Source organism: Dendrobates tinctorius, unplaced genomic scaffold (genome assembly GCF_039654945.1).
Source record: "Dendrobates tinctorius isolate UK_male_01 unplaced genomic scaffold, ASM3965494v1 ptg000105l, whole genome shotgun sequence".
Lineage (NCBI taxonomy): Eukaryota > Metazoa > Chordata > Amphibia > Anura > Dendrobatidae > Dendrobates > Dendrobates tinctorius.
Genome location: NW_027361773.1, coordinates 7,571,338 through 7,596,854, shown reverse-complemented (window position 1 = coordinate 7,596,854; position 25,517 = coordinate 7,571,338). Strand labels below are relative to the sequence as shown.

Genomic DNA, 25,517 nt, shown 5'->3' with positions numbered 1-25,517 from the left:
TAAGCAGCAGCAACTGGTGGTGGACTCTGCTCCAAGGCTGCACTATGGTGAAGGACCCTGTTATGGTGAAGGATCCTGTTATGGTGATGGATCCGGGTGGAGGAGAAGGCGCACGCAGGTGGAGGGCTCTGTTGCAGGAGCATAAGCACAGAGCATAAAGCTAAGTGGTGTCCCCCTGTATTGTCTCTTTCCCTCATGTGTGTTGTTAGTGCAGTGGTGGGATTAGTTTCCGCACCGACCAATTCCCTAGTGAGGGTCTAGGGTCAGGGCGAGCAAGGGCTTTGAGGTACGCGTGCGGCGCCCGGTGCGGAACCGGCATAGGGAATGTTAGGAGTGCAGGGACACTGGCTCAGGGGAGCTCAGGAGGTCTCCACTTCCCTATTCCCTATCGCAGGGCCCACCATTGTTAATGTTTCCCAGGTCCCCCTTATTATTTAAATTCGCCGTACTGGAGGCGGGGTTTCCAGAATTTATATTAACGTGTAATACCTAAATTCGCCAGGTGGAGGCGGTGTATCCATCTGCACGTTTTATTATTTAAATTCTCCCCACTGGAGGCGCTGTATCCAGGGTCACGTGTGTTATGGGTTCGCCTTGCGGTATCATCTGCATCCAGACACTCGTGACCATGACAGTTAGGAGACTATGTAGAAAAATAAAAAATTTTTGGACTATATTCATCATGTTTATTATTGATTATCATTACTTTTGGATCGCCCCTCGTACTGCACAAGCACGGCTCCACGATACACACTACGCAAGCGCGGCTGTTAGGACGGCGGAACGCACCAAATATAAAATAACAGGAGGTGCGTTCGCCTCCCGGAGTCCACCGTGCGGTAGGTGACAAGACCGCTGCTGAACAATGGCAGATGCACCTAAGCAATGAGGTACTGCGCTCGGGTTAACGTCACCCGAACGCTAAGAACGGCTCTGTTCTGGCACAGAGTCGCAAGAGGCAATGTGATGCCAAGACGCAGCTCTGTTAATGTCACAGAGGCCTGCGTGTGGCGTCGCAACAGCGACCAAGAGTAGCTGCGGTTAGTGCAGCGCAGCGGCAGGTAAAGCCGCAGACGTCGGCGCTGAGACACAGGCGCCGACGGACGCTAGTGTAGGCGAGGATCACGTGGCGTGTAGCTTGCCACAAGCTGAGACTGACTATCCAACTCTCTGTCACCATTCGTAATATCCGAGGGAAGGGGTTTCATAATGCGTCAGTCACTAGTCCACACATCCGTCACCATACACACACAGCATAATATGCTACACTAGCGCATCGCTGAGCCGCCATGCGGGCTTTTTATAGCGATGCGCTTCCGGGACCTTCCATTAGCTTGGGAAGGACCAATCAGATCCGACGTAGGACCTGAGCATGCCCAGTAGCACGGCATGAGGACTTATCCTCAGGAGCAGTTCCCTGCAGAGCAGGTTGCGCTGCTATTGCTGCACCAGAGGTGGCAGCAACATCCAGGCTGTCAGAGCGAGTCTGAGCAGCAAGCCTGGCTCGCCGTGTTTGCTGAGCAACACCCGGAGCGGTCGAGGAAGAACGGGAGACCGCAGGATGTCTGGCTCTGGACTCCCGCTGTGCAGTGCCAGGAATCCGACGCCTAACAGCGGATGCAAACACGGCTCCACGATACACACTGCGCAAGCGCGGCTCCACGATACACACTAAGAAAGCGCAGCTCTACGATACACACTGCGCAAGCGTGGCTCCACGATATACACTACGCAAGCGTGGCTCCACGATACAAACTGCGCAAGTACAGCTCCACGATACACAGTCCCCAAGCGTGGCTCCATGATATACATGGCACAAGCGCGGCTCCATGATTCTGCGCAAGTGCAGCTCCACAATACACACTAAGAAAGCGCAGCTCTACGATACACACTGCGCAAGCGTGGCTCCACGATATACACTACGCAAGCGTGGCTTCATGATACACACTCCCCAAGCGCGGCTCCATAATACACACTACGCAAGTGCGGCTACACAATACGCAAGCATGGCTCCACGATACACACTGCTCAAGTGCGACTCCATGATACACACTACGCAATCGCAGCTCCATGATATACACTGTGCAAGTGCAGGATTTCAAAGCGGATTTGAGTGATGTTGGCGCCAACCCGGGAACATCATTGAAATTGTGGTCGACGCCAACCGTGACTAAACACCATGAAACACCCCTATGACTAAATGTGCAGATACGATATAACTATATAAAGTGACTTTTTTTTCACAGTTACACAGGTGTTTTTTAATGAAAATACATGTTAGTGGCGCACATTGCATCACTAATAACACACTGGGGACAGTTTACATGCTCAAAAGGACATGACAGGTTTCATTTAAAATTTCTGGAAAAGCCAAAAATGGGGCAAATTGTTTGAAGAATTTGTGGCCAATCAGAAAGTCACTAAGAGATATTGATCAGCATTGCAGCCTTGCAGCAGTGAGGTCCTGGGTTCAAATCCCACCAAGGACAACATGTGCAAGGAGTTTGTATGTTCTCCCCGTGTTTGTGTGGGTTTCCTCCCACATTCCAAAGACATACTGATAGGGAATTTAGATTGTGAGCCCCATCAGGGACAGTGATGATACTGTCTGTAAAGCGCTGTGGGATTAACGGTGCTGTGAGTAAAATAAATGAAAAATAAATATATTTTCCCTCCCCCAAAAAATGGGGAAAATGTAATGATGAATGTAGCCCAAAGGGTTTCTGCTGTGCCATGCTCTTCTAGTCACCTGACCACTGCAGCCAATCACAGGGTGCAGCGGTTCTCTGCCGTCTGTATGGGGTAGACACGTTAGGAGCCAATGCCGACCTCCTGAGCATCCGTCGCTGGATTATGCCCATGGTTTCCTATTTTAAGCATTTTCCTGCCTCCGATTGGACAATCGCTTTTAACTGCAGCAGAATTTCGACACAAAAAAAGAAAACGCTAAATGAGAGCATGGCCTGGCTGGCCTGAAGTAGAAAAACGCTTCACGCACAAAAAATGGGACAGAATCCGCACCAAGAACAGCACGAAAACGTACGCTGCTTTCTGATTACAGAGGATATCTGTTACACTATAATCACTACTATTTGGGGACATATCTGCTTCCATACAAGTTTTATGTGATATAGAATTAAATAAAGGCTCCTGTATGCCGCCTAGACCGAGCGAGCTGTAACCATTCTAGCGATGATCTACTACCGGATCACGGATAGGACCTGCAGTGCCAACATCAAACATGGCGGAGGCGGGCATTCAAGTACAGAGACAGATCTCGCGAGATCTCCGCCTGCTGCTCAAGGCTTAGTTGCGGCGCATGCGCGTCCTGCGCTGTCTGACCTTGTCTGTAGTCACCATGTTGTCCCGCAGCAGCGTCCTCATCTTTCAGCCACAATGGTAAGTGTCGGTGCAGGGACTGAGGGGATTTTCTGGGCCGTGCACAGGGAAGCCCGAGCCGGCTGTGATCGCTGGCCTCGGTGGTCCTCAGTGTGCTACGTTTTTATGTGAACCCCGGGGACATAGACTAGGCCGCAGCCGGCCCCTGTGCTTCAAGGTGTCAGAGCAGTGACCGGATGGATGGGTCCATTGTGCAGCTCTATGGGATGAGATCCATAGATCAAGATTGTAAGTCTCCCCATGTAATGAGAATAAGACGTTCTCCTCCTAGGGATGGGCACCGAGCAGGGACAGAGCCATTACCCCGGGTACGGGGCACCGAGCAGGGACAGAGCCACTACCCCGGGTACGGGGCACCGAGCAGGGACAGAGCCCCGGGTACGGGGCACCGAGCAGGGACAGAGCCCCGGGTACGGGGCACCGAGCAGGGACAGAGCCCCGGGTACGGGGCACCGAGCAGGGACAGAGCCCCGGGTACGGGGCACCGAGCAGGGACAGAGCCCCGACCCCGGGTACGGGGCACCGAGCAGGAACAGAGCCATTACCCCGGGTACGGGGCCCCGAGCAGGGACAGAGCCCCGGGTACGGGGCACCGAGCAGGGACAGAGCCCCGGGTACGGGGCACCGAGCAGGGACAGAGCCCCGACCCCGGGTACGGGGCACCGAGCAGGAACAGAGCCATTACCCCGGGTACGGGGCACCGAGCAGGGACAGAGCCCCTACCCCGGTGTACGGGGCACCGAGCAGGGACAGAGCCATTACCCCGGGTTCTGGGCACCGAGCAGGGACAGAGCCATTACCCCGGGTACGGGGCACCGAGCAGGGACAGAGCCCCGACCCCGGGTACTGGGCACCGAGCAGGGACAGAGCCCCGACCCCGGGTACTGGGCACCGAGCAGGGACAGAGCCACTACCCCGGGTACGGGGCACCGAGCAGGGACAGAGCCACTACCCCGGGTACGGGGCACCGAGCAGGGACAGAGCCACTACCCCGGGTACGGGGCGCCGAGCAGGGACAGAGCCACTACCCCGGGTACGGGGCGCCGAGCAGGGACAGAGCCACTACCCCGGGTACGGGGCGCCGAGCAGGGACAGAGCCACTACCCCGGGTACGGGGCACCGAGCAGGGACAGAGCCCCGGGTACGGGGCACCGAGCAGGGACAGAGCCCCGGGTACGGGGCACCGAGCAGGGACAGAGCCCCGGGTACGGGGCACCGAGCAGGGACAGAGCCCCGGGTACGGGGCACCGAGCAGGGACAGAGCCCCGGGTACGGGGCACCGAGCAGGGACAGAGCCCCGGGTACGGGGCACCGAGCAGGGACGGGGCACCGAGCAGGGACAGAGCCCCGGGTACGGGGCACCGAGCAGGGACAGAGCCCCGGGTACGGGGCACCGAGCAGGGACAGAGCCCCGGGTACGGGGCACCGAGCAGGGACAGAGCCCCGGGTACGGGGCACCAAGCAGGGACAGAGCCATTACCCCGGGTACGGGGCACCGAGCAGGGACAGAGCCCCGGGTACGGGGCACCGAGCAGGGACAGAGCCATTACCCCGGGTACGGGGCACCGAGCAGGGACAGAGCCCCGGGTACGGGGCACCGAGCAGGGACAGAGCCCCGGGTACGGGGCACCGAGCAGGGACAGAGCCCCGGGTACGGGGCACCGAGCAGGGACAGAGCCCCGGGTACGGGGCACCGAGCAGGGACAGAGCCCCGGGTACGGGGCACCGAGCAGGGACAGAGCCCCGGGTACGGGGCACCGAGCAGGGACAGAGCCCCGGGTACGGGGCACCGAGCAGGGACAGAGCCCCGGGTACGGGGCACCGAGCAGGGACAGAGCCCCGGGTACGGGGCACCGAGCAGGGACAGAGCCCCGGGTACGGGGCACCGAGCAGGGACAGAGCCCCGGGTACGGGGCACCGAGCAGGGACAGAGCCCCGGGTACGGGGCACCGAGCAGGGACAGAGCCCCGGGTACGGGGCACCGAGCAGGGACAGAGCCCCGGGTTCGGGGCACCGAGCAGGGACAGAGCCCCGACCCCGGGTACGGGGCACCGAGCAGGGACAGAGCCCCGACCCCGGGTACGGGGCACCGAGCAGGGACAGAGCCATTACCCCGGGTACGGGGCACCGAGCAGGGACAGAGCCCCGGGTACGGGGCACCGAGCAGGGACAGAGCCCCGACCCCGGGTACGGGGCACCGAGCAGGGACAGAGCCCCTACCCCGGTGTACGGGGCACCGAGCAGGGACAGAGCCGTTACCCCGGGTACGGGGCACCGAGCAGGGACAGAGCCCCGGGTACGGGGCACCGAGCAGGGACAGAGCCCCTACCCCGGTGTACGGGGCACCGAGCAGGGACAGAGCCGTTACCCCGGGTACGGGGCACCGAGCAGGGACAGAGCCCCGACCCCGGGTACGGGGCACCGAGCAGGAACAGAGCCACTAGCCCGGGTACGGGGCCCCGAGCAGGGACAGAGCCACTAGCCCGGGTACGGGGCACCGAGCAGGGACAGAGCCCTTACCCCGGGTACGGGGCACAGAGCAGGGACAGAGCCCCGACCCCGGGTACGGGGCACCGAGCAGGAACAGAGCCACTAGCCCGGGTACGGGGCCCCGAGCAGGGACAGAGCCACTAGCCCGGGTACGGGGCACCGAGCAGGGACAGAGCCCCGGGTACGGGGCACCGAGCAGGGACAGAGCCATTACCCCGGGTACGGGGCACCGAGCAGGGACAGAGCCCCGACCCCGGGTACGGGGCACCGAGCAGGGACAGAGCCATTACCCCGGGTACGGGGCACCGAGCAGGGACAGAGCCCCGGGTACGGGGCACCGAGCAGGGACAGAGCCCCGACCCCGGGTACGGGGCACCGAGCAGGAACAGAGCCATTACCCCGGGTACGGGGCACCGAGCAGGGACAGAGCCCCTACCCCGGTGTACGGGGCACCGAGCAGGGACAGAGCCGTTACCCCGGGTACGGGGCACCGAGCAGGGACAGAGCCCCGGGTACGGGGCACCGAGCAGGGACAGAGCTCCTACCCCGGTGTACGGGGCACCGAGCAGGGACAGAGCCATTACCCCGGGTACGGGGCACCGAGCAGGGACAGAGCCGTTACCCCGGGTACGGGGCACCGAGCAGGGACAGAGCCGTTACCCCGGGTACGGGGCACCGAGCAGGGACAGAGCCACTACCCCGGGTACGGGGCACCGAGCAGGGACAGAGCCCCGGGTACGGGGCACCGAGCAGGGACAGAGCCCCGGGTACGGGGCACCGAGCAGGGACAGAGCCCCGGGTACGGGGCACCGAGCAGGGACAGAGCCATTACCCCGGGTACGGGGCACCGAGCAGGGACAGAGCCCCGACCCCGGGTACGGGGCACCGAGCAGGGACAGAGCCCCGGGTACGGGGCACCGAGCAGGGACAGAGCCCCTACCCCGGTGTACGGGGCACCGAGCAGGGACAGAGCCGTTACCCCGGGTTCGGGGCACCGAGCAGGGACAGAGCCGTTACCCCGGGTACGGGGCACCGAGCAGGGACAGAGCCACTACCCCGGGTACGGGGCACCGAGCAGGGACAGAGCCCCGGGTACGGGGCACCGAGCAGGGACAGAGCCCCGGGTACGGGGCACCGAGCAGGGACAGAGCCCCGGGTACGGGGCACCGAGCAGGGACAGAGCCCCGGGTACGGGGCACCGAGCAGGGACAGAGCCCCGGGTACGGGGCACCGAGCAGGGACAGAGCCCCGGGTACGGGGCACCGAGCAGGGACAGAGCCCCGGGTACGGGGCACCGAGCAGGGACAGAGCCATTACCCCGGGTACGGGGCACCGAGCAGGGACAGAGCCCCGACCCCGGGTACGGGGCACCGAGCAGGGACAGAGCCCCGGGTACGGGGCACCGAGCAGGGACAGAGCCCCTACCCCGGGTACGGGGCACCGAGCAGGGACAGAGCCACTACCCCGGGTACGGGGCACCGAGCAGGGACAGAGCCACTACCCCGGGTACGGGGCACCGAGCAGGGACAGAGCCCCGGGTACGGGGCACCGAGCAGGGACAGAGCCCCGGGTACGGGGCACCGAGCAGGGACAGAGCCCCGGGTACGGGGCGCCGAGCAGGGACAGAGCCCCGGGTACGGGGCGCCGAGCAGGGACAGAGCCATTACCCCGGGTACGGGGCGCCGAGCAGGGACAGAGCCCCGGGTACGGGGCACCGAGCAGGGACAGAGCCCCGGGTACGGGGCACCGAGCAGGGACAGAGCCCCGACCCCGGGTACGGGGCACCGAGTAGGAATACAGCCCCGACCCCGGGTACGGGGCACCGAGCAGGGACAGAGCCATTACCCCGGGTACGGGGCACCGAGCAGGGACAGAGCCATTACCCCGGGTACGGGGCACCGAGCAGGGACAGAGCCATTACCCCGGGTACGGGGCACCGAGCAGGGACAGAGCCCCTACCCCGGTGTACGGGGCACCGAGCAGGGACAGAGCCGTTACCCCGGGTTCGGGGCACCGAGCAGGGACAGAGCCGTTACCCCGGGTACGGGGCACCGAGCAGGGACAGAGCCGTTACCCCGGGTACGGGGCACCGAGCAGGGACAGAGCCCCGGGTACGGGGCACCGAGCAGGGACAGAGCCCCGGGTACGGGGCACCGAGCAGGGACAGAGCCCCGGGTACGGGGCACCGAGCAGGGACAGAGCCCCGGGTACGGGGCACCGAGCAGGGACAGAGCCCCGGGTACGGGGCACCGAGCAGGGACAGAGCCCCGGGTACGGGGCACCGAGCAGGGACAGAGCCATTACCCCGGGTACGGGGCACCGAGCAGGGACAGAGCCCCGACCCCGGGTACGGGGCACCGAGCAGGGACAGAGCCCCGGGTACGGGGCACCGAGCAGGGACAGAGCCCCTACCCCGGTGTACGGGGCACCGAGCAGGGACAGAGCCGTTACCCCGGGTTCGGGGCACCGAGCAGGGACAGAGCCGTTACCCCGGGTACGGGGCACCGAGCAGGGACAGAGCCGTTACCCCGGGTACGGGGCACCGAGCAGGGACAGAGCCGTTACCCCGGGTACGGGGCACCGAGCAGGGACAGAGCCACTACCCCGGGTACGGGGCACCGAGCAGGGACAGAGCCACTACCCCGGGTACGGGGCACCGAGCAGGGACAGAGCCCCGGGTACGGGGCACCGAGCAGGGACAGAGCCCCGGGTACGGGGCACCGAGCAGGGACAGAGCCCCGGGTACGGGGCACCGAGCAGGGACAGAGCCATTACCCCGGGTACGGGGCGCCGAGCAGGGACAGAGCCCCGGGTACGGGGCACCGAGCAGGGACAGAGCCCCGGGTACGGGGCACCGAGCAGGGACAGAGCCCCGACCCCGGGTACGGGGCACCGAGTAGGAATACAGCCCCGACCCCGGGTACGGGGCACCGAGCAGGGACAGAGCCATTACCCCGGGTACGGGGCACCGAGCAGGGACAGAGCCATTACCCCGGGTACGGGGCACCGAGCAGGGACAGAGCCCCTACCCCGGGGTACGGTGCACCGAGTAGGAATATAGCCCCTACCCCGGGGTACGGGGCACCGAGCAGGGACAGAGCCGTTACCCCGGGTACGGGGCACCGAGCAGGGACAGAGCCGTTACCCCGGGTACGGGGCAACGAGCAGGGAGAGAGCCGTTACTCTGGGTACGGGGCACCGAGTAGGGGGTTGAAACGTTACCTTGGGTACATGGCACTGGGCAGCAACAGAGACATTACCCGGGGTACAAGCTTGCATGGAGTATGTGGGCAGTGCTTCATGTCCTGTAGGTCACCTTTTTGCCCTCCATAGATCAAGTATGATGTCCTGTTCTGTGTGTTTTAGGGGTCAAGTCAGAAACATGGCAACTCTGAAGGACAGTAAGTATCCATCCGACACGTAAGATGACAGTATATTGGAAAGCAGTGCCTGAAAAAGGGAGGGTTCATCTAGTTAATGGGGGTAATAAAAAAAAAAAAAAATGCATGAGGGCTGTCTTATGTATTCGCAGTGATCTGTGAGAGACGGACACTCGCCTGTACATAGGGATCACCTTTACCTGTTATGGCACTTCGGAAATCCCTTCAGGAGCTTTGTGTAACTGTCAACTTTGATAAGGATTTCACTCTCTAATTTTTGGAAGTGCACAAAATCCTTAGACTGTATTCTTAGAGGGAACTTGTCTTGTTGAAAATGGTATCTGATCTGCGTGTGAGGTGTTATAGAGCAGGAGGAGCTGATCAGATTATACTTTTTTTGCGGGAAAGTTGCATTCATTGAAATCCCTTGTGTTTTGTATGTGTATGCGTCCAGTGGGTGGTCCCTCAAGTGATTGACAGTCTTCCCTGTAGTGTATGTAGAGACAGCTCATGGATGGCTGGACCCATGCATATAAACATCAGGGATATCATTGAATACAAGGTATCCTGAATCTCTTCCCATAAACCTATATACCATTCTGCTTCTTATCTATACCACGTTGTCCTCAGAGAGGACCGTATGTACAACGTGACAGGTTTCCTTTATATTTCTACCCATGTGACCAAAAATAATGTGTCAAGCTAGGTCTCCTGACTCCTGCTAGCCTAGTTACAGCTAAAGGTGATCCACTTCTCAAGGTGGGTGTTGCTGAATTAGGAAAAAAAAATATATATTATAAATCAGCAAAATAGGACACAAGTCCGTCATATTTCCTCACCGCCACTCCAGTGGGTCCGCTGGTCTTGACTACTTGTCTTGTAGTGATGATGCCACTTCCATTCATGTGACCGCTGCAGCCAATTACTGGTGGACCCACTTCCCACAAGCTAACGTCAGTGATTGGCTGCAGTGGTTATGCATTCTTCATTGGAACCACAACTATAAAGGCACTGAAGTGTCATGGGACTTAAAGGTGGTAGATGTGCCATGGAAGGACTGTGACTCTGCCGTAACGGCTAAAACCCCCATGATGCTGTGTCCCACTTTAGTGTACAGCTGCTATGGTCTTTATTACAACATTTGATCTTTGCCCGTGTTTAAGTGTAAGGCTTCTGTGTATAATGCCAGCAACAATGCAGTGCTGCCTCCATCCTACAGCAGATCCAGATGGGGCGTCATGAACCCCAGTGACTTCTAATGGGGCAGTAAGGATCATGCTGCTCTCTCCTGCTGTCAGATCTTGTTAACACAGTGGATATTATTGAGCTCGGACTTGACTGATGCGCTTTAAACTGCTGTGTTACAGTCACCAGGCGACTGAAATCCATCAAGAATATCCAAAAGATTACAAAGTCCATGAAGATGGTGGCAGCTGCCAAGTACGCTAAGGCTGAAAGGGAGCTGAAACCCGCCAGAGTATACGGAACTGGAGCTTTAGGTAAGGCTGTCTTAGAAAACTGCATGAATTCCTTTAGGTATTTTTTTTTTTTTATATACTATAGAGTAGTGTTTCCCAATGTCAGGGCATGCTAGGATTTGTAGTTTTACAACACCTGGAGAGCTGCACTTTGGGGAGCACTGCCGTAGAGCATGAGGTAGGTGAAGATGTTGTCTTTTTCTCTTTCACATAGCATTGTACGAGAAAGCTGAGATTAAGGCTCCTGAAGACCAGAAGAAGCATCTTATCATCGGTGTGTCCTCTGATAGAGGTCTTTGTGGTGGTATTCATATCTCAGTGGCCAAAGCCATTAAAAACGAAATCTCTTCGCTTTCTGGTGCTGGAAAAGAAGTTATGATTGTTGGAATTGGGGACAAACTGAGAGGCATACTTCAGAGGTTTGTATGAGCAGCTTGGGATATGTTCATATGTTATTGCCGGAGCTATGGGATTCATTGCAGTCAGATATTCTCTGGTGGATTTGTGTGACATTGGCTTTCTCAGTTAGGCATGCCTCCCTACTTTAAAAGATAAGAAGCACAAATACGACAATTCTTATTTTATACTAAGCCATTTCTTTATTCTCTCTGTTCTTTTTATATGTGCTCATACAGAAATATCTCCCTAGTATATGATGGCCCCCACAGTACGATGCCTTCTCGCAGAATCCCACCTCCCTGTGTGAGCCTCTTCTCTGCTGGCAGTCATATAATCACAAAATGTCTGGTGACCTGAATGTCCTTGGCGGTCCTTCAGTCTGTACATAGACTGAACGGTGGAGTAGAGATCTATGTCCTGAGAACATAGACATAGCAGAATTCAAGATGTCTCCCTGAACAGCACCTCCCAAATTTTGAGACAGTCCTGCTGGATATGGAGTGGATGGGGGGGTATGTTTAGGTGTTTAGAATGCCTTTGATGCCTTTTGGAAAGATTTCCTACTTCTTGTTGCTGTTTGGCAATAAAAATGCAAATAGAATCTGATTATGACATTCTATAAATCATAATTGTGTTATGTAGAGAATAGAGGCAATCCATGAACATGGAAATTAAAGTGAACCTGACAGCAGAATTTACCCTAGGGGTCTTTATATTACACCAAAACGATACATGTGTGTTTAGAAACAATATTAAATCCTTCCGGCCTGCAGATAGTGGACTTGCCTGGGACCACCGTCAATCACTGACAGTGTGCTGGGGTCACACCCAGCTGGTGTGACTGACATGCTAGTGGGGGGAGGAGAAGAGGGACTAAAGGCCCCGTCACACTAAACTATGCACCAGCGATCCCGACAACGATACGACCTTGTCATGATCGCTGGTGACCTGTCAAACAGGCAGACTCATCGGAGATCAGGACCAGCGACGACGCTGGTATCCAAGGTTAATATCGGGTAACTAAGCGAGCGCGTCACTTAGTTACCTGCTGTGTACCTTAGATACCTGCGTGCTGACGCTGGGAGCTGGTATCTAAGGTACACAGCGGGTAACTAAGCGCGCGCGTCACTTAGTTACCGCTGTGTACTTTGGTTACCAGCTCCCTGCGTGAGCACGCAGGTATCCAAGGTACACAGCGGGTAACTAAGTGACGGCGCACGCTTAGTTACCCGATATTTACCTTAGATACCAGCTCCCAGAGTCTGCTTACAGCGCTGGAGCTCGCTGATCGTTGCCCTCCCGCTGCCACACGCAGCTATGCATGCTGGCCAGCGGGAGACTAACAATAGAAAAATGGCCCAGGACATTGTGCACAATCAGCGATACCGGGGGGGGGGCGGTCGCTGATGCGTGTCACGCACAGTGAGATCCCTGGCGAGATCGCTGATGCATCACAAAATCGGCGATCTTGCTAGCGTTCTCGCTGTGTGTGACGGGGTCTTAAGATGACTTCTCCACCTCTCTGCCCTCCCTGCAGATGACTGGCAGGTGTGACCCGAGCTTGCTATAGCAGTGGTTAACTGAGGTCACAGATAAGTCCAGTACCCTGAGGCAGGAAGGATTTAACAGTGTGTTAAATATAACACAGAGATCATTAAAGGGGTTGTCCGGTACTTGGATAACCACTTCTTGAGTACTGTAGTCCTCAGTGTGACGTAAAGATGATATATTCCCGTCTCGCAGCGGCGCCATTCCAATAGTGTCAGGACCGAGCTGGACCTGGTGCTCACGCAACATTGTACATGAAATCTACAACCAATCAGTGATCGCTAATGGGCTGCAGATCGTACACTTCCCTCTGACATCTGAGGGAATCTAGCCCATTAGTGACCCCTGATTTGCTGCAGTGCTCACATGGCATAATAGCACGTAAGCACTAGGAGACCTGATGTCTACATCGCTGGAATAGAGCTTGTGAGGGAACTATCTGTTTCTATGTTTCTCAGTGAAAAATATCTATGTTTAAAGGGAATCTGTCACCCATGTTTTGGCCTTTATAACTGCGGCCACCACCATCAGGGGCTTATCTACAGCATTACAGAATGCTGTAGATAAGCCCTCGATGTAACCTGAAAGAGAAGAAAAACGAGTTAGATTATACGCACCCAGGGGGCGGTCCGGTTCTGGTCCAGAAGGTGTCACGGCCCAGTCCGGCGCCTCCCATCTTGTAGCGATGACGTCCTCTTCTTTGCTTCCCATCGCGGCTCCGGTGCAGGCGCACTGCATTACTCCACTTTGCCCTCAACAGGGCAGAGCAGTGCGCCTGCGCCGGAGCCGCAATGGGAAGCAAAGAAGATGACGTCATCGCTACAAGTTGGGAGGCGCCGGACTGGACCGTGACACCCACCGGACCGCCCCCTGGGTGAGTATAATCTATCTCGTTTTTCTTCTCTTTCAGGTTACATCGGGGGCTTGTCTACAGCAGGGCTGTGGAGTCGGTAAGCCAAACCTGCGACTCCGACTCCTCAATTTCCCTTACTCCGACTCCCACATATATTGCTTATATTCAAGTGAAAAATGTATTGTAGTACAATGTGAACATCAGACACTTTGATACAATAATCAAGATATTTAGATAGAACATAATATATATTTATTGGAATACAACTTTAGAACACAAAAAACTGTAATAAATTGTAAATATCTAATACACTATGTAATATCGATTACATATATAACACTGTGTAATAAACTATGTAAGTGGCAAAAAACATTTTTCAACAAAAACATACTAAATAACATTTGTGCAGTCTATGAATTTGTCCAATGAAATAGAATTGCCTCCATCAGATCCTCCTTCATAGATGACCTCAAATCTGACCTAATAATTTTAAGGCCAGAGAACAACCTCTCTACACTAACTTGGGTTGGAGGCAAAGCCATAAACACATGGGCAACATCTATAACAATTTCTGGGTATAAAGGAAGTGCCTCATGCACAGTCAGTTTTGATGAACGGTTTAATTTTTCTTTGAGAGCAAGTGAAACATTTTGCTGAAATATGGTCAATCTGCTTGCTATAGGAGACGGAGTGAAATCTTTTTCCTTGCGGCAACGCTTTGCCTGCTCCATATCATCCAAAGTCAAACTCCTCATCTGATGAGGATGAAGATATGGCAGCAATAGCACTGTCAGGACCCAAGTCCTTTTGCGCCTGGCAGTCCTCCTGTAGGCCACTCATCCTAACTGCTACCTCAGTCAGAGCTTCTTTTCCTTTAGTAAGCTGTTGATCATCAAGCAGTATACGATGACTTGGGTCCACATAAACAGCTGCCAGAAAAATGTTATTTTCCAATAGCTGTGTCTCTCTCCGTTTCATTGAAGCAGAAATGCCATCAGCGATTAAACCACCTCTTTGGGACAAGCAAAATAACAAGTTCTTCCACTCCCTTATGAAAATGCCAGGAGTTAAATCCTCAGCTTGTAATTTTTTAGTCACGGTAAATGGGTGGTTAAGCAATTCCTTCAATTCAGCCACTTGTGTCCATTGACCTTCATTTAGGCTGGGTTCACACGAAGCGGAACTCTCGCGGAAATTACCCCGAGAATTCCGGAATTCCATTCCGCGGGAAAATCGCATTTTAAATTCCCCTGATTTTCCCGCGGAAAAACTAGCATTTTGCAAGCGTAATTAGCTTGCAGAATTGCTAGCGTTTTCCAAGCGATCTGTAGCATCGCTTGGAGAACTGATTGACAGGTTGGTCACACTCGTCAAACAGTGTTTGACGAGCGTGACCAACTTTTTACTATTGAGGCCGCCTATGCGACCAAGTTTGCGGGCCATTTCTCCATTAAGAGCTGTAAAAGCTGGTCGTGCAAATAGTGATAATGGTACACCGTCCATCACAACAAGCTGTATGAGCTGTCTTTTAGACATATCTGCTGTCATTGTTATAGTAACTTTATCACTTACAAAATATCTTGTTAATGATGTTTGAGACGCTCTTTCCTCATTTGCCTGGCAGGAAGTGCTGGGCGCGGGTTTCTTGGTGCTGCTGTGATCTTTCTCAGTCACAGCTTTGAAAACTTCTGGGTGGAAGCGTTGGAAATGTCTTTTTAGATTGGAAGCTCTTGTAGGAGCATTTTTATCACTGCCTGTGTATGCTCTGATTTTGGCATCACAGCATTTGTTTTCCTCTGGGTCACTTGTCATACATTGACACACAAAATATTTTTCATCTTGAGTCACTGTGAAATGCTCAAATACATGTAACTTCATGGGGAGCTTCTTAGACATTTTGTAATCATATAAATTCACTCTCAAAATGTTGTGCTATAAAATAATGTATATTATAATTCCAGCAAGAACAGGGAACCATGTACAGTGGGGAAAATAAGAATTTGATACACTGACAATTTTGCATGTTTTCCCACCTACAAAGAATGGAGAGGTCTACAATTGTACACTTCGCCTGTGAGAGACAGACTAAAAAAATCCAGAAAATCACATTGTATGATTTAAATAATATGCATTTTATTGAATGAAATACGTATTTAATACAATAGAAAAACGGAACTTAATATTTGGTACAGAAACCTTTGTTTGCAATTACAGAGGTCAGACATTTCCTGTAGATTCTGTTTCTCTCAGTTGAAGTGTACCTATGATTAAAAATTTCAGACCTCTCCATTCTTTGTAGGTGGGAATCGACAGCGTATCAAATACATACTTTCCCCACTGTATAATTCTGGATAGAAATAAAACAAACTTTGCATAAATCAATAGTACGGATGACAAATATAAAGTTAGTAAAACATGTTATTAGATAGCTTTACTTTGAATTTCCAAGGCTTTTCTTATTAGGGTACAGCTCACTAAATGCTTCACAGTCTATGAAGAGGGGAGGAGGGAGGAAGCAAGTTTGTTGTGTATCATTCTCCAGGAACAAAGAAACTGATAACAGAGCTAATAACTTGATGTTTTGGCTTATATACCTATACAAGTCCTCATATAAGTCCTCATCAATCCTGTTGCTGTATTTTCCCTGTATATTGTATGTAATATTGTATAAAAGCTAGCTTCCCAAAAGTATATGAGCTCAAAGAAAAAACAAACAAGCATCAAGCATACAGAGAGAACATTGATTTATGCACAGTTTATTGAAAGTTTAAATATGCTTTAAGAAGTAAAGCATCTTGTTATCCTGTTCACTCTAGCAATTCTTCTGAGATAAGTGCCTTCCTTCTTTCTGAATATGTTTACTTGTCTGTGTTGTACCCTTGTCTGTAGAGGAGGAGCTTCACTGGTGCTAGAGTTCACCACTGACACCTCAGCTGATGCAGAACCTCATACTGCACACTCCTACACTTGAAAATAAAGCCTGCACCTTAAGAAGATGTGAATGCAGTCTATTTATTCCAACTATCAATTGATGTTGATGTGTTACTGAAGACGAGCAATGCCTGTCCTGGGCGTCCTTTTGGGCAGCTATGAGGTGTACCTGACTGGTGCTTAAAAAAAAAAAAAAAGGAGTGTTAGTCTGTGTGCTACCCGGCTTTCATTCTTTTTGGTACAGATATGATATGGACAGACAGATATGGATAAATGGATGGAGCAGATTTCTAATCTGCTTTTGCTATTGAAAACATTATGAGCTCAAAAACCTTTCAGGTGATGCGGTTTTTTAAAATTTGATCTGCTTTTGCAGCTGAAAAACATATCCTCAAAAAACGCAGCAAAAACGCTGTGTGTGAATGTAGCCTTAGATCAGGAATAGAACAGCCATTTATAGGACACTTCATAACTTTCCCAAATTCCTATGAAAAAATATTCAGCTCATTCTGCATTGAACTACTGTACCCAATTTATTATATATTTTAGGAGTCGTTCTATTTTATACCGATTCCACCAAAATGAGCTCCGACTCCACAGCCCTGATCTACAGCATTCTGTAATGCTGTAGATAAGCCCCTGATGGCGGTGGCCGCAGCTTATATACCAAAAAATAGGTGACAGATTCCCTTTAAGAGGGTAATGGGCAATCCCTTTAAAAATGGTAGCTGATGAAGTGCACTAATACCTCTACACTAGTGTTTTGGACAGCTGAAACGGCCCATTCTTGAGTGCCCATTGCCATCTTCTCATGACCTGAACGATTGTGACACATGCCAACCCATTCTGGAATTTGCTTATGAGGTGAAATTAAAAGGAATGTAAATGATAATCTTATAGATCCCAACTTAGAATTGTGAAGACCGCTTCAGTCACAAAGTCAACCTACGCTGTAATAGTAAAAGTACTTTAAATGGTTTCTGTGAACCCTTTCTAATGGCCATTGTCTTCTCTTCTTTAAGGACTCATAGTAGTCGCTTCCTATTGACCTTCAAGGAAGTTGGCAGGAAGCCTCCTACTTTTGGTGATGCCTCTGTGATCGCTTCAGAGCTATTGAACTCTGGTTATGAGTTTGACCAAGGCAATGTGGTGTTCAATAGATTCAGGTACCCAGACTGACTATGGACTGATGGCTGCTGTGCGGTATGTTCCTGTGCTGATCATTTCTGTTCTTGTAGGTCTGTGATCTCTTACAAGACTGAAGAAAAGCCATTCTTTTCTCTTGACACTGTTGCAAATGCTGGTATGTTTTGTGCTTTTTTTTTTTTTTTTTTTTTTTCTCTTTATTTTTGCATGTGATTCAGGAATGAACTCTTTTTATAAGATGTGCACACTACATATTTGATGCTGGTACGATAGGATAACAGCTGTTGGAGTCTGTTGAAGTTACCAGTGCCTATTACAGTAGCTTGTTGAAGCAGTTGCAGGTCCAAGTCACCTAGGGGGTTTAATAAAAAATGCAAAACAGTATTAAATTATTAAAAAAAAAATAAAAAATATATATATATATATATATATATATATATATATATATATATATATATTCGGTTCAAGTAACAACTCTTCTTTTTCTCAAATGTGAATAGCAAAATATAAAAACGTACCATATATAGTATCGCTGAGTGAGAATCTGTCCTAAATGGTAATCATATTTATCCTATTATGGTGAACGCCAAACCTACAAAAGTAAAGGACTGAGTTTCATTTATACAATCCTCCTATATGGGCATGCAGGTCATAGGAAGTTGAATAAAAGGATACCTTGATATCTGCAGTCCGATGTCTTATTCCAGATATTCCACCGATTTGATATTGTAATCGCCCAAACCTGCAGAATACAGTTAGCATCATTTTTACTGCAAGAGGAACACTGGAAAAAAAAGAAAAATTTTAAATTCTTCAATTATATTTAGGGATTTTATTTGTAACTAGATTAAGGCCCGATGCGAGGATAGTGATGTAGCGTTGACCATGTGTTGTGTGGCACTGTGAGGAGCACACCTTGAGAAGGAGATGTGGTGAACAGCCATCCCGCCCATCTCTTTAGCTGTTCACAAAAACCCGGCCCTGTTAAAAGAGGAAATAACATATGTCAGCAGCAAATATGATGCTGGACCTTGACATCTGGGTTCATATCACCAAATGAAAGAATTTTGATGATACACATCTCCCCTCTTATACTTAATGTGTGTTACAGTAATATTGAGAATTATGTGTAAATGTATCCCACCTATGTTTTTATGTGGATAGGATATTTACATAGTGAGCCTCAAGAGGGACAGTATTACTGATGTATGTAAAGTGCTATTGAAATAATAGTACTCTATAAATAAAATTAATTATTACCTAAGTTATGTAGGTATGTGTTAGCTATGTAGTTGAAATCTACGTATGTGTGCCTAAATTTTTTTTGTTTTTGTATTTATTTTTTTAATCTATACCTTATACGTATGTATGTTACTATGGATTTAAATGTGTCTATGACATATATGTGAAAGAGATAATTAGTGTATGATATACCGTATTTTTCGCTTTGTAAGACGCACTTTTTTTCCCCCAAATTTGGGGGGAAAATAGGGGTGCATCTTACAATGCAAACATACGTTTTTTGGGCTGCCGCTGCGGGTGTCCGTTACTTGCCGCCGCCGCGCTGGGTCCCTCGGGTGCTGCTGCCGCCGCGCTGGGTCCCCCGGTGCCTGCCACCGGGCTCTGTCCCGTGCTGCGTGGGGGGCTCTGCCGTTCCATCCATGCCTGCGCGGTGGCTTGCTTCCTGGAAAATGGCCGCCGCGCAAGCTCAGATGGAGATCTCGGCACTGAAATCTCGGGAGATGAGATTCAGCGCTGAAATCTCATCTCCCGAGATTTCAGTGCCGAGATCTCCATCTGCGCGTGCGCGGCTGCCATTTTCCAGGATGCAAGCCACCGCGCAGGCATGGATGGAACGGCAGAGCCCCCCCCACGCAGCACGGGACAGAGTGCAGTGGCGGCGGTAGGCACCGGGGGACACAGTGCGGCGGCAGCTGCACCCGGAGGACCCAGCGCGGTGGTGGCAGCACCCGGGACACAGTGGGCGGCAGCACCCCGGGGACACAGTGGGCGACAGAACCCCGGGGACAGAGTGGGCGACAGCAACCCGGGGACAGACCCGTAAGCAATAAGACGCCTGGATTATAAGAAGCACCACTATTTTATTAAAAAAATGTTTTTTCCTCTTTTTCTCCTCAAAATTTGGGGTGCGTCTTATAATCCGGAGCGTCTTATAAAGCGAAAAATACGGTATCTGTCTGCTTAGAATATATATAACCTATATCAAGCTATGTATAGAAGTCTTAGAAGTCTATTATCTATATCTATTTAGAATGTAGCTATCATTTATATATCTATATATCTATCCATTCCAGGACCAACTTAAATAGTTTAAAGTAAGACATTTTTGTGAACTACATTTCTAGTGAAGATTTTTGGGCTATTAGGTAGCAATTGTCCTTGAAGTGGTGTATCCACCACTTTGACCCTAACGTTGCGTTGCTTTACTCGGGAGAATGCAACATACAATTGTCCATGGGCAAATACAGGTTCCGGCAAAAAAATGCCAACTCGATTGAGGGTCTGTCCTTGGGACTTGTTAATGGTCATAGCAAAAGCAGGTTAGCTGTGTTCAGTAATACTATTTTCATCATTAGTGAAAATGTGAGGTTGTAGTAGAAGTGCATGTCCAAACGGGGGGTTGCGCCTAGTTTTGAGACAAACATGTATTTGTCTTGGTTGCACTTTCTGCGGGCTAACTGTTGCAGCTTCTATGTGAAGAAACTGTGCGTCGGTATTGACTTATGGTGGTATTGATAGGGCAGAAACAGATTGCTGATTAGTTATGTCAGTGAACGGCATATAGGATGAAGTGTGGTATTAACTTGTTCCACATGCTGATGTGGAAGCATCCTGTTGTGAGTCTACTAATAATGATGAGGAAGAAGCCGTCTGTCGATAGTGCCGGCGTGCAGAGGCTTCTTCAGCCAATCTAATGGATTTAGAGTTAGGGGATTCGTGTGTGAGACAGCGTTTATAAGCCTTAATCTTGTCAAGGCGATGGGGTTTTTCCTCAGGAGTCTCATTAGCACGGCGTTGTTTTTGACGTAGTGCAAAGTTGCTTTCCTTTCACTGGCACTGGCATACTTTTTGGTATGACTCATGTTGGCACAGGTAAAGGAGTCTATTTGGCAGTTATCTGGCAGTGAAGAAGGCGTCCTGGAGTATTGTAGTGTAAACAGATACTTATAGTACTTTATAGTCGTCTTATAGAAGTGGGGTACAGCAAAACAGGGCATATAAATGGCATGAGATAAATGACTTATTAACTGGTGTAATTATACAGAAGACTTAAACTGGGGTCCTCCTGTAGTTATGCTTAACATTTGAAGAAACTGGTGTCCTCCTAGTTGAGGCAAAATTGGCCCTCTAATTGCCCAGCAGTAGTTATGAAGTGGTAGAGGCAAATTGGCCCTGTAATTAGACACCGGCAGTGAACAGGCAGAGGAGCAAGGCAACACGTCCGCACAGCAAGTCGAAATCTCGCCGACGCCATTTTGGATCCCGACGTCGTCCACGCCAGCGACATGTTCTTGCGGCGACGCCATCTTGAGTATCTCGGGATTTCACGATACTCAAGCTGGCGTCGCCGCAAGAACATGTCGCCGGCGTGGACAACGTCTGAATCCAGGATGGCGCCGGCGGAAGATGTCGGGGATCGTGGAGCAGCGGCGATGACGACGTGAGTATGAAAGACGGAGTGAGAGAAAGGGACGTGAGTGGAGATGGTGAAAGGTGAGAGGAGTGTGTGTTGAGGAGGAGTGGTGTGTTGAGGGTTAACATGGCAAGAGGTGTGCTGTGACGTCACCAGCTACAACTGGACGGAAGTTGTTACAACCCGGAAGCTGCTTAGCGCATTTATTATTATGGATTTCTTGGGACTCGCTATATAAAAGCAAGAAACAAATGAATATAAATGGCTGCAGGGGCAAGGTGCTAACATTTGTGAAATTTGTTTTCTTCCAGACAGCATCACAGTGTATGATGACATTGACGCAGATGTGCTGAGAAATTACCAGGAGTTTACCTTGGCTAATATCATATACTTTACTCTGAAAGAGGCCACCACAAGTGAGCAGAGCGCCAGGATGACTGCTATGGACAATGCCAGCAAGAATGCTTGTAAGGCAATGAGTTTTCACTTTGGGAGAAGATAAATGATAGAAATGAGCAATATGTCGTTATGGTTTTTGCCCCTTGATCCAAGACAAAAATTTGTTGATTAAATTTATATTTTTTTCCCACTCTCCGTAGCTGAGATAATCGACAAATTGACATTGTCTTTCAACCGCACCCGTCAAGCCGTCATCACCAAGGAGCTTATTGAGATCATCTCTGGTGCTGCTGCCCTGTAAGTACATGGCGTGCATCTCTAAAGACTGACTTATTGGCCAGGGTAACAGGGGACTTTGGACAGTTTAGTAGAGCACTTAGATCTACCATGGTGGGAATTATCGGTGCAACATTATTTTGATTACTATTTGTGCTTTAAACCTTTGTGCCGTTTGTATATGTGTTTTGGTTGAATGCTGTGGTCTGCATGTAGTACGGAGTGGCTGACCAATGAAGATGTAACCTCTAAAGTACAACTGTGTCTGGTTTTTACATGGTGTGCTTTTAAAAGGGTATTCCCATCTCCAAGATCCTATCCCAATATGTAGTAGGTGTGATAATAATATCAGCAAATACCTCCAATTAGAAATGTAGTATGGTTTTTTGCTTCACTGTCTTTCCTCATATGCAGGCATTGCAGGACCTTAGGTATCCATGGTTACGTCCACTGATCTAGTGACAGCTTGTTGCTAGTGGTTGTAACCATAGATACCTAAGGTCCTGCAATGATTGCACATGAGGAAAGAGACATGGTGAAGCAGAAAAGCTATACTACATTTCTGATTGGAGGTATTTGCTGATATTATTACTACACCTATTACATATTGGGATAGGATCTTAGAGATGGGAATATCCCTTTATCTTGCCTGTTCTATTTCTAACACTTTTACCAGGGCCTGAGCAATGCAAGCGTGAGCTGTGGTCAGGTAATGATGTCTTCATAAGATGTAGTAGTTTATTGGTTGTATTTTGCTAGCGATAGTGTTAGGGGTAGCTCTTGCTTTTGTTTTCCTAAGGACCTTTTTATGTATATGCCGATGCTGAAGTGCCCTTGCTAATTGCTTCATTTACATAAATTAGTTCCCCCAAAAATTGGGTCTGTCATATTCAGGAACCATACTCTCCACTTAATAGGATTGGCAAAGTAGCCTAGCCATTAAGACTACAAACGCCTGTCCCTTTTTATTAGCATCTTCATAATGTTGAGCTGATCACTAGGTGTCTGTCGGCCATCTATAACGTTATAGATGACTGCGTGTTGTTCAGGATATAGCTGTACATGAAGGAACATCCCATGATCTAACGCATCACTCCTCTGAATCATTGAGAGCCCCAGTTGCTCTTGTCCGGTGGATTTTGGCATTGGCTAATATGATGAGGTCTAAAGTAGGACATCAGCCCTGGTTGTTCCTGACAGCCCTCATAGCATAAGGACAGGTTTGTTATCCTACACATCATTCTTTTTCCTGGCTTTTAAACCCCCTTTAATCTTTTATCATCCCCAAAACAATAACTGAACAATTAACACAGGTATGTAGGGGTAAATCTCATACCTGTAGTATAACGTTTAGTGGTTAGTTTGGCAAAAGGATTTTAATTTCTTGCATGCCTGGTGTGACCAAGTGCTTAGTGCACTGTAACCCTCCTTCCGTTTTTTGTTTTCTTTTTACACTGAACATTGTCATATCATGATCAGCAGTGCTCCAGTACTGCCAGAAGTTTCCAGCCGTGCCCTTAGTGATATTGCTGGCTGCGCTCTGCAGTACAGTATGGGGTGACTACAGACTGAGGCTAGAGATGACTCTGCAGTGATATGAGTGGAGGTGCAGAGCCGCTGATTGATTACAGTGCTGTCAATCAAGATATGACAGTCGGTGGCTCTGCACGGACACCGCAGCCACGCACACATGGGCAACGTTGGCACTCATCGATGGCTTTGGCCACAGCTCTGCACTGTACTGCCCAAAAGAGCCAGCAATAACCTTGTGAGCTCTGCAGCATAGATGAAGCAGGACTTGAGCGCTGTCAATCCAGATATCCATGTGCTAGTATGCAAATTGAGGAGGAGCAAGGGTTCACTTAAGGTCCTTCATTGCATACAAAGTGTCTTTTGTATGCTAATTAATCCATTAAAATACGTATAGTATTGTTGATTGTATTCTATATACTGGCTATTTGCCCTACATACCTATATGTGTGGTGGCAATCAAATTTTTCTCAGTGGTCTTCACCATTTCTCTAACCAGTCCATAAGCAAGCAGTGTAACACAGGTGGGAAAAATAGAATACTACCCCAGAGAAACGGGGACTCTTGGTGGGGTCACAGGAGAGTAACGAACTTTCATAAGATCATGTGGTGGTCTTCGCTGGGGTGTATTCTGTATGTGAAGCTGGTAATGGCACTGGCACGCTGCTGTATGGATGGGGACTAAAGTGCTGGACATGATGGATTCTTTATAAAAAGCTCTTACGGCCACTTTCTCTCCTGGTAAAAACAAGCAAAACAGATGTGGAGTATGAACAGGGAAATGTATAATGGAAATAATCGCATCTTCTATGTCTTAGAGCCACTCCTAGATGGCTGAAATACCACCATGTGCAGTGGCCGTGGGCTCGATGACACGTCTGCTAGTCCTTGTTCTGTTAAAAAATAGTGTAGCTGTGCTTCTGCTGGTGTAAAAAAGGCTTAAAAGGATAGTTTGTATTTTAGCAACTTGGCCTAACTACCCTACTACATGTGCTCCTTTACCTTGCTACAAATGCCATCTCTCCATATTTTAATTGTAACTTTTTTTTTTCTTGCTTATTAACATAATGAAATATTTACCTAAAATTCTTTTTTCGTCTTTCAGATAATGTACCATCAGCGTGTTTGGGTGTTGGCATCACAAGAGACTGGTTTATTGTGGAGAGAACCAATATTTGTAAATTCTATTACAATAAATTGCTTACCTGAAGTAATTGTATGGCTGTGGTGCAGTGTATCGTTTTATTCAATTCAGTGCCGTCCTGTACAGTGAAATCAAGGAACATACTACTCCCATAGCCTCACATCAAGAGATGATATTGTCACTAGAGGGAATCTGTCAGCTGGATTTCACCCCAAACTACTTACATACACATGTGGCTCTTTCAAAGACAAGTCCAGCAATGTATTTACACGGCCAAGCTGTTCCTCCTTTACTGAGAAATCAGTGTTTTTCATTGATAGGCAAATGAGGGGGTAGATCTGAAGCCTCTGGTACTCCAGCTCTGCTCTCCACCCAGCGCTGCCTGCTTCTGCTTGACTGATGGCTCCTTTGACTGAAGTCACACAGTAAACAGGCTGTGAGTGGAATAGATCTGGAGTGACAGGTGACCTGTTGGTTCAAACACTGATTTCTCAGTAATGGAGAAACTAGATAAAGGTATTGCTGGACTTGTCTTTGAAAGAGCATATAGTTTAGGGTGTGAACTCTTAGGGTCCCGTTTCACATAGTGACGCACCAGCGATCCCGACAACGATACGTCCTGGTAGGGATCACTGGTGCGTTGTCACACTGCAGCTATTCTGAACGACTGCAGCCTGCGTACCTGAGTTCTGCGTCGCCAACGAGGTCACTCGTCTGTGTGAAACACAGCGATGCATGCTGGCCAGCTGGACACCAACAATGAAAAAATGGCCCAGGACATTCGAGCACGATCAGCGATATCCAGCAGGGGGCCGGTCGCCGCTATGTGTCACATGTAGCGAGATCGCTGTTGCGTCACAAAATCGGTGACGCATCAGCGTATTCGCTA

General features: G+C 50.5%; 1 protein-coding gene across 2 annotated transcripts; it reads left to right on the top strand.

Moving 5' to 3' along the window:
* Nucleotides 1-3,248: 3,248 nt before the first annotated feature.
* On the top strand, nucleotides 3,249-24,703 carry ATP5F1C (ATP synthase F1 subunit gamma). Of its 2 annotated transcripts, XM_073589030.1 has the most exons (9): nucleotides 3,249-3,399; nucleotides 9,256-9,290; nucleotides 10,637-10,768; nucleotides 10,962-11,166; nucleotides 17,501-17,644; nucleotides 17,717-17,781; nucleotides 21,591-21,746; nucleotides 21,879-21,975; nucleotides 24,590-24,703. In XM_073589030.1, exons 1-9 carry the CDS (start codon nucleotides 3,320-3,322, stop codon nucleotides 24,591-24,593), a joined length of 918 nt encoding a protein of 305 aa, XP_073445131.1. In that variant the 5' UTR covers nucleotides 3,249-3,319; the 3' UTR covers nucleotides 24,594-24,703. The 2 variants fall into 2 exon arrangements, with proteins under 2 accessions (XP_073445131.1, XP_073445132.1); XM_073589031.1 differs by lacking the exon at nucleotides 24,590-24,703 and having other exon boundaries at nucleotides 21,879-21,979.
* Nucleotides 24,704-25,517: the final 814 nt, after the last annotated feature.